The 14,472-nt window shown below is 43.8% G+C and overlaps 2 protein-coding genes and 1 non-coding gene across 4 annotated transcripts in view; all 3 read left to right on the forward strand.

The window, feature by feature from the left end:
* Window positions 1-879: 879 nt before the first annotated feature.
* On the forward strand, window positions 880-951 carry TRNAA-UGC (transfer RNA alanine (anticodon UGC)). The gene has a single exon. It is a non-coding gene; the product is annotated as a tRNA-Ala (tRNA).
* A 2,625-nt stretch (window positions 952-3,576) lies between these two features.
* Window positions 3,577-7,950, forward strand: NEIL2 (nei like DNA glycosylase 2). The gene is made up of 5 exons (XM_072410348.1): window positions 3,577-3,609; window positions 3,715-3,875; window positions 4,299-4,594; window positions 6,180-6,376; window positions 7,507-7,950. Exons 2-5 carry the CDS (start codon window positions 3,738-3,740, stop codon window positions 7,818-7,820), a joined length of 945 nt encoding a protein of 314 aa, XP_072266449.1. The 5' UTR covers window positions 3,577-3,609; window positions 3,715-3,737; the 3' UTR covers window positions 7,821-7,950.
* Window positions 7,951-12,298: 4,348 nt separating this feature from the next.
* Window positions 12,299-14,472, forward strand: part of LOC140328045 (squalene synthase-like) — a 19,977-nt gene continuing 17,803 nt past the window's right edge. The window contains exons 1-2 of one of the 2 annotated variants that reach the window (XM_072407358.1): window positions 12,299-12,455; window positions 13,842-13,939. In XM_072407358.1, the coding sequence (XP_072263459.1) occupies window positions 12,357-12,455; window positions 13,842-13,939 (197 nt within the window). In that variant the 5' untranslated portion in view covers window positions 12,299-12,356. Of the gene's footprint in view, window positions 12,456-13,496; window positions 13,940-14,472 lie in introns of those variants that run through there. The other variant, XM_072407357.1, reaches the window with a different exon arrangement.

Consider the following 14,472-nt stretch of genomic DNA (forward strand, 5'->3'; position numbering starts at 1 on the left):
TGAATGGCACATGAGTGATCAGAAGGGGAATACCGGTATGAATGGCACATGAGTGATCAGAAGGGGAATAGTCTTTCAGAATCTTTTTTTTCTAGATTTTCCTCCTTTAAAATTGGGTGCGTCTTCTATTCCGGCGAAAAATACGGTAGTTCCCAGGTTACATAGGAGATAGGGACTGTAGGTTTGTTCTTAAGTTGAAGTTGTATGCAAGTCGGAACAGGTACATTATTAGGACAGATGTTTATCTCAACATATAATTGGGCAGCTTGGTGTCAGTTACTGTATAAAATCCTTACTGTCAGTTAATCTTAAACAAAGCAAAACAAAAAAAAAACTTTATGGAGCCTAGACATTCATTAACTTCTGGAGCAAGCTGTGCTTTGATATGCAAAAAGGAACAACTGCAGAATTCGTCTTGGTCATTAAAAAGCTTGCAGAAGAGCTCACCCCCTAAGATCACCCACAACCTCAGCAGTGTTTAGCAAAAGATTTCTTCTGCAAGTCATGCAGGGGGTGCTGAGCTGAAGAATTAAACATTTGTTAGACGTCAGAACCTTTACTATAAAATATGAGGATGAATCACTTCCACAGTGGTTGCAGCTATGGAGGTCAGTAATTAAATGTTTTAATTCTCATTAATTGGTTGTGGAAGTGGATCTCTGGTGAAATGTTTAAGCCACAAGTCCTCTCTCCTTCTGGTAACTAGAGGCTGGGACCTTCTTCAGGTGCTTGCATGGGGCTGACAGTTCCCCAGAATATGTTCTGTGGGTATAATGTACAAAACAATCCTATTTGGAAAATGATAGCTAAGAAAAAACAAATCATGGCGCTGATGGCCTTTTATGGTCAGGAACAACGTACTCTTCATGTATCAGAGGTGGGGATGTAGCTCAGTGGTAGAGCGCATGCTTTGCATGTATGAGGCCCCGGGTTCAATCCCCGGCATCTCCAGATTTTATTTGTCCCAAAAAACATTTCCATTACATCCTAAAATGCATCTTTCTGCTCCGTAATTGGCCAGGCTGATTGCTTTCCAAAGGCGAGCCTGTCCCTTTAATGGACTCAAAATCACATTCATGCTAGGGGATCATATTTGTCTCAGAGCTCTGCCTAAGTGTTTTATTCTTCCGCTTTTAACATAAATAAGCCCCTGCCGCAAGCTCTCACCTTAATGCATACTTGCAGTCTCATCACATGTACAGAACACATTTCCAAGTTTGTCACAGGTTACTTTACAATCTACAACATTGGTAAACTGTACCTGGAAATCACTTTTCACACTGCAGTTTGTTCAGTGTGGGGAAAATACAGAATAAACAAGATATCCAATCACAGATCACATGGTATTAGGATAGAGTTGGAGTAACCCAATTTTTTAGCTGGTTGTACACCCATGAACTGGTGTATAGCCATCAATAATCTATAAGAACAACAGAAACAAGATGGGACTACAAAACCTCACCCCTCTCCTACTCTCCATGACATAATGGGAAGGGCGTCTGTCATTCTTACATAGCTCAGGCAGAAAAAAGCATATTTGTACTTAAAGAAATTGTTTTAAAGATACATTAAGAAGGAAATTATTTAAATAAAGAAATTAATTTGTTGGGGCTAACAAACGCTTTTGTTCCCACCAGCTCTTATTATTAATGAATAATGCAGTCAGTTTTACCTGCCCAAATTGCATTTACTTAGCTGGCCCAAAACATTCCTCCTCTCTCACCCTTGGTAAAGGACTAGTCCACAGCTTACAGATTTGTTATGTCTCTTGTGCTGGGTGTGGGTTGGTGATGCTCTCCCCCTTTTACCAGAAATGGTATCTTCCTATCTGTGTTAGACAGGAGTGGTTGAATCCATTTGGCTGCTATTATGGGGTTACAATGTTGTTGCAGCAGTGCAGGTGGGAAGAGCAGCATTAGATTGTGTCTTTACATGTGGGTGAGAAACAGTATTTTATCATCTTAGTCTTCTGGACTATTATATAGCCTTTTATCATCACTTTTATTTTATTTGATTAGTTTGTTATTGGGAGCCTATTAGTTGTAATGTTAGATGTTCAGAGACAGTCCCAGGTGTTTCAGGTTTGTCCCTGGAATAAGTCCTTGTTGTTTATGCCACAAAAGCCATTTAGATACCAACTGCCTCTTATTTTTATTTCTTTGGTATTTATTTTTATTTCTTTGTTGATTCTTTAAATCCCCATTTACGCCAATGCATGTGTCTAAACTTTACCTTGTACTGTGCATTTTCCCGAATGAACCTATATGATTGCATACTTTTACTTGAATTATGTGCGTGTTCTTTAGTTTGGAAACTTAGCATTATACAATAAAAGTGCTGGTAATGATTGATTATCTGTGGCCCCCGCAAAAACATGCAGTAAGGGCCCATTCTCCCCATTGCTGTATTTTAATCAATGACCTGCATCGCAAACAGAAGTAGTCATTTCTGCATTTATTAAAAACTCACCAGAGCAATGCATGGTTATTTCTTTAAAATGTGCAGCAGTGATTCCTGCGGTGCATTTGCATGCCATTAACAATAAATGAGTGCCCTAACGCATGTGTTGCATTATACACAGTTCATGTTTCTGCGCAAGCATGCAGTGGGTAAAGAATGGATTAGCGTGAACAAGCCCTAACTTTTGTTTTAAGTCAAATATGTTTTTTTTTGTATTCTGCACCTTCCTGTGCACATAAGGTATTAATTAAACTGCAGGGTGCTAATTTACATATAGGAATACTTTCATTCTCCTTTCAATGATTAAATGATTTGAAGTGGAATAATTGTGTTTAAAACATATGAAAAATAACATTGGGGACACTGATTGTAATTTATCAAAAGGTAAGGGTGGAAGTAGGGAGGTGCCAACAGAGGTCCCAAGTCTGTTCTGCACAGGGGCCCACTGTTAACTATGGCCACTACTGCATGTAGGATAAAAGTGAGTCGGACATTGTTCCAAAGTCCAATTTAAAGCTAATCCCTGAGAATTTTTTTTTTACATTTGTAAGTTCAAATAATGATTGTGTATGCTAGAGGAAAAAATATTTAATTGGGGCAAATAATTTTTAAGTTTTTTTTTTTGAACATATAAAATTGTAATGGCCCTCTTTCCCTCTTTCCCATAAGCAGATAGTGGATATTGAGTTCAATGTATTGTAATTGTCATACAAAAGTTTAATATATCTTTTTAAATTGTTGTTAACACTGCTGCATCTAACTACTAATATTGTCAGATCTGGGATGAGATTTGGTAAGGTTCCTACTATTCTGCTCAATGTTCTGCTTGCTGGAGAGGAAGCTGTACCTGAGGACCTGCATTACAAAGATCGCCTTGCTTCACCTTTATTCACTCTGTGCTTCCTCCACCTCACCTGTTGCTTCTGAAACATTCCCCTATCAGTCATCAGACTGTTCATCAGGTGAACATGAGAAAGCAAAGTCCTGGCACTACCTAGCTGGCCTTCTCCATACAATAAAGCAGGATGGATACAGTCAATAAAGGGAAAGCAAACGCTGTGGAGAGACCCTTGGTAATTTGGGAACTAATTCTTTGTCCTTTTACTTTTTTGGGCTCAGATTCCAGAGTTCCAGGATAAGAAAGCAGAGGTAAAAACAAAGTTTGATGAACCACATAATCCACTTTTGTTACTTTGTTGGAATCCTGTTATACATTGAGATCCCTGGAACATATCTAACTCAATGACTTTCTAGGTTTGTGTTGGAGTTGAGCAGACATGCCGGAAGGTCCCACAGTGCGGAGGTACTGCTCCCTGGCATTGCCATTCGTGGGTCAGCTGGTGACAAAGGTCGGTGGCAGCACAAAGCAGATTTCTCTACAGGACTTGATGGAACAGCAGTTACAAGACTGTCAGGTAACTGAATTTCTAGATCTGGAATCCCCAGTCAGAATATCCAGTGTGTCTGAAAAGAACCTTGATAGCCAAAGCAACCACAGAATTATGTTCTGATTCTGCAATGATTAATTTTGTCTACATACATATATACCTGACGTATCACAATATTATAGTACTAAAAAAATCAAATCAAGTGAATTTGCTTAGGCTGATGATGATGGGGATGATGTCATCATTTTGCTACAGGCAGAAGATAACCTGTCTTCAGTCTCTTCTCCCAGTGTTCTCTTCTGTTGCAGTGATTAGGCTTTAACAGTGTAACTTTTTTTTTTCTTTTTTAGTACTATCATAAAAAAAGGAAAGCTTTGCATTAGGAAGTTGTCTTTTAATGCTTTGGCAATACATCCAAATGTATTATCAGCATTATATCTCTAATTTCAGGTTCATGGGAAGAATTTATACCTAGCATTTGGTTGCAGTAGTTGCAGTATAAAAAAACCAGAGAAGACTGATGATGTGAATACGCAGGATGATGGGAAAACAGAGGAGGGCTGTTCATTGATAACTGAATCCTCTGCAGCTTCCAAGGAACAGAGCAAACCTGGAACCAGCGAGGAGATGCTGGTGCGGAAATGGCTGCGCTTTCACTTTGGGCTCTATGGAAGTATTCGAGCCAATGAATTGGCCCGTGCCAGACGGGGAAACAAGAGAGGGGACTGGAAAGACCCAACACCCAGGTAACATTGAATCTGCTGCATCTTTGACTAGGACAAACATTTCAGTATGATATGTAATCAAGGCTGTGCCAAGAATTAGAAGTACAAGCATTTTACTTAACTGGCAATAAGAATATAAAGTGTTTGAACTAATTGTGCAGGAGAGGATATATCAACACAGTAAGTGAAGTAAATTCAGCTATTACTTTTGCACACAAAGCTCACTCAATACCCATGCCAAGTCTTCACTTTAGAATAGCGGTCACCAACCGGTGATCCATGAGTAAATTTTGGTGGTCCATGGCTCTGGCCAGGCCACGGACCATGTTCCTCGTATGGACACGACCCACCCACTCTCCCATCGCAGGCTCAGACCTGCAATGGGAGAGTGGGTGGGTTCTGGCATTATGTCGTCACTATGGGGAAGTTTTTGGACTCCCCATGCATGCACAATCTGGATTCAGTGCATTTAGTGGTCCATAGGTCAGAAAAGGTTGGCGACCGCTGCTTTGGAACACACCAATGTATTCATATCAACAATGAGATTTGCACTCTATGACGCCAGGAAGACCTGTGCCCTCATGGCAAACCACTATCCATATCTCTCCCTAGTATCCCCTCCACCTATGCACTTTGGCACACACAATTTCCTGGTATCCATTTCAAAAATAGGATCTGCACTTTATTCCCCAGTATCCATGACACCAGTGAAGTCTGCACTTCCACACACACTATTCCATCATCACTATCCATATCATCAATGGGATCTGCACTCAAGTACCCACATCTCATACCCCAGTATCCATGTCACAAGAAAGAAATGCACTCCATGGCACTCAGCTCTCTTCCAGGTATACTTTCCACCTGTGGGATCTGCACTTTATTACACACAATTCACTCCCCAGTATCCGTGCATCAAGGATGATCTGCTCTCCAGTACATTCAGCTCTCTCCTGTGCCCATTCTGCAGGAGGGACCTTCACTTTACTGCACACAGATCTATCTTCACTATCTATGCCAAAAGTAAGATTTGAAATTTGGTACATGCTCCCCCCCCCGCCAGAAGTCACGTCACTTGTGAGATCTTGTCACCAGTGCATACAACTCACTCCATAGTATCAATTCCACAAGTGGGAACTCCACTCCAGTACATCCCATTCTCTTCCCAGTATCAAGTTTGCAGGTACGATCCGAAGTCTGGTATCTGCATTCCCATACACACAGGGCTCCCCCCAGCATCCATGTCACCAGTGGAACCCTAAGTCCGGGCTGTGCAGTTGCCAAAACCTTTACAGTTAACTGAAGTTTGAGCATTTGCATGACAGGGGAGGTGTATGGATAGCCAGGGTATTTGTGCTTTTGTCTTCCTAGGTCACACTAAATCCACTTATACTCCCCCACTCCGTAACTCAGCCTGAGCTTAGAATTTAAGAGCCTTTGGAGGAATGCAGGGATCAATCTGAGGACTGGCACAAGTGCTCGCATGCACAACAAGAGATGTTTCAGGCTAGGAAAGGTTCACTTACAGAATATGTGTGTGGTCTTACTCTGCTTATTTTGTTCTTCAGTGCAACTTATTTCTATATCCTTATATGGTGATCATTAGGTTAATTGTCTACTTTGATGGCGGAGGTTTCTTGGTATTCTACAACTGCCGAATGTCATGGTGCTCTTGTCCATTTGTGGACCCTTCTCGTGATATCCTGTGTCCCGAGTTTGATAAGAAAAAGGCCCTTCGTGCCCTCTCGCAACCCAGACCTGTATGTATCACTCTGATGGACCAATCCATCTTCTCTGGAGTAGGTAAAGATTTTTTTTATTAAAGATGACTTCCTTTGTCCCACACCACAACCCTTAATGAATATTAAGCCATGTAACTTTATTCCACTCCATTATTGCAAGGGGCTATCATAGCTTACTACTGGCCAGTTAGGACACTGCCAGCCATTTATCTTAGCACTAGTCTCCCGTTGGAGCCACTGCCTAAGCGCTGGGCTCCCTTTGGAGCCACTTCCTGAGCGCTGAGGCTTGTCCTTAATGCATATTTACATAAGGAAACCTGATAAATAGGCAAACCAATGGCAAACTCAAAATGTCCTGAGTACATCTGGAGGTATTGGTAGCTCAGAAGCCCTTGCAACCAAATGTGTTAACATGTCCATGAATTATACAAATGGATATTTGTGCTCCCTACAGTTACTTAAAGCTACTTAAAGGTAGTGTGAATACAGAGCAGTGAGGGGACAGGGGTCCTAGCATGGATAAAGTTCACTTGAACACTGGATCTGGTATTCATTTTCTGAATGTTGAAGGCGCCTTCCAAAACAGATAAGACCAAGGGTCCGGGAGAAATACCGAGGGGCTGGTGGCATGGAGTGCAGATTCAGACTTTGCTCAGAAAGTTCTGCAGTTGGGGGACACATGGGAGGCTTTATTTAACCTGAAAACTGTGTCTGGCTGTGGTTCTTCCAAGAACTTCTTTTGTGGTGCTGGGATGCCATGTCACCATGCCAGGAGCCACAAAGCTATGTCTCAATAAATCGTTTCCTTCAGGAAGACTCTCCTTTCAATCAGTGAGGTTCCATGGCCCATTCTCTAGCCAACATAAATCTTCCTACCTTGAAAGGAGCACTTGGTTAGATTTTTTTCTGCAGGTCAAAGGTTTTCTAGCTGCATTCTACTCTGTATATTTAATAAACTGAGGTCAATGACCCAAATATTGCATGGAGTCTGTGAAGTGATGCCTGATGAGTTTGGAAGGGAGTATTGAGCCACTTGGTATCCCTGTTGTCCATCATAGCATAGCTCAGAGTGCAGGTCCAAAATTGTTGACACATCAATGTATTGAGGGTTCTGTATTCTTTGTAAGTGTGTTTAGGCTTATTTGACGTTTTCTGTAATGGTTATCTTCTTCTATAAAATATTCCATCCAGGGAACATTATAAAGAATGAAATTCTCTACTTGGCACGCGTCCATCCTCTGTCATTGGGCTCCATCCTTCCTCAGGAGGACCTGACTGCTCTAATAGACCATGCTATCACCTTCACGGCCAACTGGCTGAATGACAAGATGAAGAGGAAAGCTCTGCGGTACCACATCTACCTGAAGGAGCAATGCGAAAATGGCCATCAAGTAGTCAAGGAGACCATAGGCCCACTACATGGGCTGAAGAGGCTGACCTGGTATTGTCCTACATGCCAGAAACTGGTCAGGTCTGGAGATGAAGTTCAACCTGCCTTAGAGTAAATCACCCAAGGGTCGGAGGTGAAACTTTCACTTTGATTTTGAGTGATCTTCACAAAGTTTGGATATGGCTTTATTTAATTTTTTCAGGTTGTTCATGACCACTTTCTGTAAAATAAAGATTTTGTGTTATCAATCATTATTCTGTCAGATATCCTTGGGTTGTATGGTCCTTAAAGTCACTGTTCTGCCAAAATGCCAATTCCAACATCTTTTCCCTAAAACAATCAAGTTCAAGTTGCTTGGTAACCCCTACTATACTTAGTGGTTCCTTCCACTGACCCCTCAATCACTACAGGACAAAATAATAAAATACATTTACGGGAAGGAACCACTAGTATTGTGTGATGAGGACATAAATTCTTCCAGATGCGTATTTAGATTGTGACTTCTGTTAGTGACAGCAACAACCGGCTCTTTGGGCAGGTAAAGTTTTTTTTGTAGTATGGTGCTGCCTAAAAAATGCCAATACAAGCATCTCCTTCAAAAAAAGATTAGATCTTCTGTAAGTTCCAGAGTTCTGGTCACCCCCAGTATACTTGGTGATTCCTCCCACTGACACCTAAATCACTATATAACATAATAAAAATCGCTCGAAGGAACCACTAAGTGTGGTGGGGGGGATGAGGACATAAACTCTTTGATAAGTGTGTTCAGATGGTGATTTGGTTTTGTTACAGCCATGTCCGGCTTTGTGGGCAACTGAAAAGTTGGGTATTTTTTTTTTCAGTCCTTAAAGTTACTGTGCTGCTAAAAAATTACAAATACAAGTATTTTCTACCAAAAAAAGTCAGATCTTATGAAAGTCTAGTTCCCTAGTCACCCCCATTATACTTGGTGGTTTCTCACACTGACTCCTACATCACTATTACAGGACACAATAGTAACATAAAGTCGCTGGAAGGAACCACTACAGCTGTGTACACACTTACAATAATTATCGTTGGAAAGGAAAGACTAACCACCGATCGTCCGATAATCAGTAATAAAAAAAGTGCACAACGACTGACCAACAACGCTGATGAACGAGGATTGACGCTGGAAGCGAACGACCGTCCCGGCGGACGGGAAGAATGTCTGAAATCAGGGCATGCGCAAAAAGAGCAGCTAGAGCCTCCCAGGATGCGTGACGTAGATATCCCAAAGGGCTCTGCGCTCCCATTCTGTCTTGATCGCTGCGGTGATCAAGACAAAGCGTATCTAAACTCAAAAATTTCACCTTACATAAATGGATGGACAACCCTTTATGTAAGGTAAAAATTCTGTTTGTGTATTTTTTAAATGCAACACCCTTTATTTTTAAACAAAAGGGTGCAGCAATGCCCCCTTAAATCTTGATTGCCTAGGTCAGGGGTCTGCAACCTGCGGCTCTGGAGCCGCATGCGGCTCTTCAGCCTCCTTGTTGTGGCTCCCTTCGGCTGTCGCGGGGAGATCTCTGATGGGGGATCCCCTTCCTCCCAAGACACTGCGGAGGAGGGGGATTCCCTATCCGGTGTTCTAATGAAAAAAATCTACCAGTGAAATAAATCTACCACGGGGCGTGTACAAATGGGTGTGTACAATGACATCCCCCTCCTTTGAACCCCAATTCCTCTGGAATGGGGAGATGTACAAAACCAAAAATGTAGGTGCAAGTGGGGGACACCTGTGACTAACACCCCCTAAAATTTAATTGTTAGGCTATCATTAGAACATAAAGAACTCTGCCCATCAAAATAATCTACCCTGTTACATATTGCTGGAGGCTTCTAGCACCTGAACCCCAATTACTCAAGATTGGGGGGTACAGGTGAACAAAATTAAAGCTGCAAATGAGGGACACCTGTGGCTAACACCCCTTAAAATTTTATCGCTAAGGCATCGTCAGAACATAAAGAACTCTGCCCATCAAAAAAATCTACTGTTACACATTGTTGGAGGCACCTGAACCCCAATTTCTCTGGAACAGGAAGGGGGTACAGGTGAACAAAATTAGAGGTGCAAGTGGGGGACACCTGTGGCTAACACCTCCTAAAAACTCCACCCATCAAAAAACCCCTACCCTGTTACACATTGTTGGAGGCTTCTAGCACCTAAACCCCAATTTATCTGGAAACGGGGGTACAGGTGATCTGTACCCCCTGTTACACATTGCTGGAAGCATCTAGCATCTGAACCCCAATTTCTCTGGAACGGGGGGGGGGAGGCGGTACAGGTGACCAAAATAGAGGTGCAAGTGGGGGACACTTATGGCTAACACCACCTACAATTGAATCGCTAAGGCATCGTCAGAAAATAAAGAACTCTGCCCATCAAAATAATCTACCCTGTTACACATTGCTGGAGGCTTCTAGCACCTGAACCCCAATTACTCAAGATTGGGGGGTACAGGTGAACAAAATTAAAGCTGCAAATGAGGGACACCTGTGGCTAACACCCCTTAAAATTTTATCGCTAAGGCATCGTCAGAACATAAAGAACTCTGCCCATCAAAAAAATCTACCCTGTTACGTTAGAAGCCTCCAGCTTTTAATAAAACAGGATGATACATTAGAAGCTGGAGGCTTCTAGGGGCATAGTTCAGTGTTTAATTTATTTCAAAGTAGACCTACACATGCACACTTGTTGTAACAGGTAAAATTAAAAAAATATTAAAACTTTTAAAAGTTTATAAACTGTGTTATGTTTTGCGGCTCCAGACTATTTTTATTTAGTGGAAGAGGAGGCAAAATGGCTCTTTTGATAGTAAAGGTTGCTGACCCCTGGCCTAGGTGATCAAGAATGAATGGGAACGCAGAGTTACCTACGTCACACATCCTGGGAGGCTTTTGGCTGCTCCTTCTGCGCATGCCGTAGATGCTCGGGCGCGTGCAGGAGTCCTTTCGCCAAAAAAAAAAAAAAAAATGTTGATCTTGCGCATGCGCAGTAGGATCGGCAAGTTTTTTTCCCATCTACGTCACCCGATCTCACGCCTGCATAGGGTAACGTAGGAAGAAGAACCCAGAAGAACAGTGGGAAAATGAAGCCTACCGCATCAGCCCGAAGACAGATGCCGGGACGACGCAAGACCCGATAGAAGAGACCTCCGGACTGATCGACTGCTCTGTGGGATTGAAGGTAAGTGGATTTTTTTTTGTTTTGGGTGTTTTTTGGGTTTACTTCCTATTTAAAGGACATTTTTACTTGATTTAAAAGGGTTGTCTACCCATAAAGTAAAAATGTTGAGTTTAGGTCCACTTTAAATTACCATTGATCTTCATCATTTAATGGCTGCTGGTCCAAATGAATGCTCGGTTATATGTACATTGAAGGCCGGTGTGAACTTACTCTAGCAGGGACCTATCATGATATATTTACCATTACATAAAAGGCTGGCTTTCTCTTTTTTATAATGAAAGAAATGTTTAGTTTTTCTCCACCCCTTACATCATTAACACCGCGGCAGTACAGACTAAAGGAGGAACCCGCAGCCTCCTGGTATACATACGTCACATATCCCAGGATTCTATTGGCTGCTCCTCGTGCGCCTGAGATTGGGCATGTGTCACCAAAAGTCTTTCCTCTAATGTGCCCGATCTCACGCATGCGCAGTATAATTGGTACATTTTTAGCAAGGCACGTCACATGATCTTGTGCCTACGCAGCACGATTTTGGGTGACGTGAACCTGGTAAATATATAGATGGCCGTGCTCACCACTTTCTTCCCGACTCATTGGGCTCGGTTTGTAGACCGATTGTTTACAGCTCTTCACCTATAGAGGTAAGTGAATTTTTTTTTTGGGTGAATGTTCTGCCACTATCTCTTTTCACCTATCTCAGGTTGAATGTGGTGCATTTGTGTGTATTTCCCGCCACACACCTTTATGATATTCTTCGTTAGGAAGTGACGTGAATTTTGATTGGCTGAACTCCATTATTCGCAGTTTTGAATAATATTTACCAACGCATCCGTTCTGTCGGCCAGTCGTTGAATTGCTTAGGGCTGTGTTCTGACCCACTGTCGGTGCAGGCAGTTCTGTCTGGCGGTTGGCACCTCACCTGGCAATGAATTGTGGGTGACATTACTCCTAAAGCCAGGCAATTTGCCCTCCACAACCATAACATCTGCTGGGGCCTACTTGATGAAAAGAAAGAAGTTTATATAGCAACCAAATTACTTTTATAGTATGCATGAGTGGTTGCTATGACAACAGTCCTTGCTTTATGTGTCTATGGAACCACCAGGCCCAGCATCTTCTCACACACATCACGCCCCCCTAAGCCAGTCACCGCAGTGAAAACACTTAACCCCGCCCACTTTATTTCCCTAAAACGTCATTACTACTTTTACACCAATCCCAGTTTAGCGCGAGGCGTCACCCCAGCAACAAATCTTCTCTTATTGGTTGGAAGCTCCTGGTCCGACAGATCTCAGACCTATCGTAGCCGTCAGTCCACTATGAAACTAGAAAGCCATTGGTCGGTGGTGACAGCAGAGGCGGGACTAAACACCGGCAGCTGGCGAGTATAGCGGGACGTGTGTGGATGCTGTGACCGAGCAGAGCTCATCATTCCCGGCCATGGATTTCCTGCGGTCACTGGGGCACCCGGAGGAGATTTACAACCTAATCAGGTTCAAGCTTGGCGGCTGTCAGGCGGTGATGCCCAAGTTGAAGCAGGTAAGAGGCAGCCCTGGAGGGTCATTAATGGCACATGGGTACCTGACAGGAGGTCACCTGACCGGTCCGAGTACAGACCCCGGGTACCTGCCATGTGTGTGCCCCCCCAGTCTGGGTACCAACCTGCCATGTGTGTGTGTGTGTGCCCAGTCTGGGTACCTACCTGTCATGTGTGTGTGCCCAGTCTGGGTACAGGCCATGTTCACCTTACTCCCTGTCTCCTCTGTTGTTACTAATGTTCACCTTTCATTCACTCTCTGCCACCTCTTGTTACTAATATTCACCTTTGTATTCACTCCCTGTCACCTCTTATTGTTACTAATATTCACCTTTGTATTCACTCCCCGTCACCTCTTATTGTTACTAATATTCACCTTCTATCACTCCCTGTCACCTCTGTGTTGTGGCCCCAACATGACTGTGTTTGGGCCGGTTGATTGGTTGCTACACACAGGGAAGGAGACAAGTAGGTCACATGACCTCATATAGTATGCACTGTATGGTGGGTGGAGACATATATGGCCACACCCACTTTCATACCCCCATACATGTGGCTGTCATGCTGACCCAATGACTTCAGACCTGATCTGGAATTCAGTCCGACTTTGGGTCAGTGAATCGGCATTGGGGCAGAGGCAGCCAGGCATCTGGTATTGTTAGTAGGTGAGCGGTTCAGACGATCCACACATGTGCACACTTCACTGGCTGCATGCTTGTTCCAGGCTCTTCAGAAGGGATGAGGATAACAAGCCCGGGCCCTGCACCTTCTAAAATGAGTCGGCTTCTATGTTCCTGTTGTGTCTTCACTGGCTGCCCTTACAACAGGAATATAGGAGCGGACTTGTTTTGTAAGGTGCAGGGCAGGGGCTGTTATCCTTCATATGGAAAGGAGACCTGGAACAAACATGCAGCCAGTGAAGTGCCTCACATGACGCTGTCCCGTGTGTGGGGCATAGGAAGGGTTAATATGAGAACTCTCTCGGACCCCGCCCACATGAAAGCAATGCAGGGGGTGGAGTCTGTGGATGGGTGTGTCCCAGCCATGTTTTGAAGCCCCCTCATGCAGAGTGCTGACAGTGTCGATGGGCGCTCAGCTCCCCTCTCAGCCTGCCCAGGGGCACCGCTCCTAAACACAAACTTCTGAAAACAACAAAAAGTTCTGTGCCAGTTTGGCCGATGGCCAGCGTGAACTGCAAGGTGGCCGCTTCTCTGTTCAAGAGGACGCTGTGCCTATCCCCGGGCCAGAAGCCCAGCGGGCAGCGGTCACTGCTGGCGGTCACCAGGCTGCAGGAGAGGGGGCTGAGGGAGGGCCGTGCCATGCACAAATACTTCACCCCTCAAAATGCCCCCATCTGTAGGTTTCATGCCATCTCTTTACCCCAACAGGAATCCATGAGCGAGAGCCTGCATACCTGCTACAAATACCTGAACCAGACCAGCCGGAGCTTCGCCGCCGTCATCCAGGCCCTGGACGGGGAGCTGCGGTGAGTCCACCATTAACCCCTGCATGCCCAAATAATCTGCTGGTGTTTGTGTTTATTATTGGGACCCCCAGAGTGGGGCCTGCGTAATTGCTAAAGGATGGAGTTTATCTTTAATTCGACCGAGGTTTTTTTTACATTTTGGGTCAGATTGTTGTAAATTGATTGGGCCAGGTGTCTTGTGATTTGTTAACGAGCGTATTGATTGCCAAACGTTAAGTGATCAGTAGCCAATCACACGGATCAGCTAAGATTGATTGCATAGTGCTTGGCTGGCATGCTGCGGGAGAATTTCCATCACTTCCTGTCTGATAAAACCCCAGGGGTGGGGGGTTAACCCTTTGCTGTCTACGTTTTGGTAAATACTAAATTAACCCTTTCATGTTGGCGCCTTCTTTTTGAAAATGCTGCACTGGGGAGATGTTTCCCTGAATTGTGCAGCACTAACTTTTCTTTGGTATTGGTTCAGAGATATGAAAGCCATATACCCCAGTTGGCTCTAATATTACCCCGGCCATGTGGCAAACAATGGCAGA

Source organism: Pyxicephalus adspersus, chromosome 4 (genome assembly GCF_032062135.1).
Source record: "Pyxicephalus adspersus chromosome 4, UCB_Pads_2.0, whole genome shotgun sequence".
NCBI lineage: Eukaryota > Metazoa > Chordata > Amphibia > Anura > Pyxicephalidae > Pyxicephalus > Pyxicephalus adspersus.

What these genes read in the sequence shown, in the direction of transcription:
- NEIL2 (XM_072410348.1), top strand. Translation starts at nt 3,738, where the DNA reads ATGCCGGAAGGTCCCACAGTGCGGAGGTACTGCTCCCTGGCATTGCCA. An exon ending in AGCAGTTACAAGACTGTCAG is followed by an intron (nt 3,876 to 4,298) that starts GTAACTGAATTT and finishes CTCTAATTTCAG; the next exon opens with GTTCATGGGAAGAATTTATA. An exon ending in ATCCATCTTCTCTGGAGTAG is followed by an intron (nt 6,377 to 7,506) that starts GTAAAGATTTTT and finishes TATTCCATCCAG; the next exon opens with GGAACATTATAAAGAATGAA.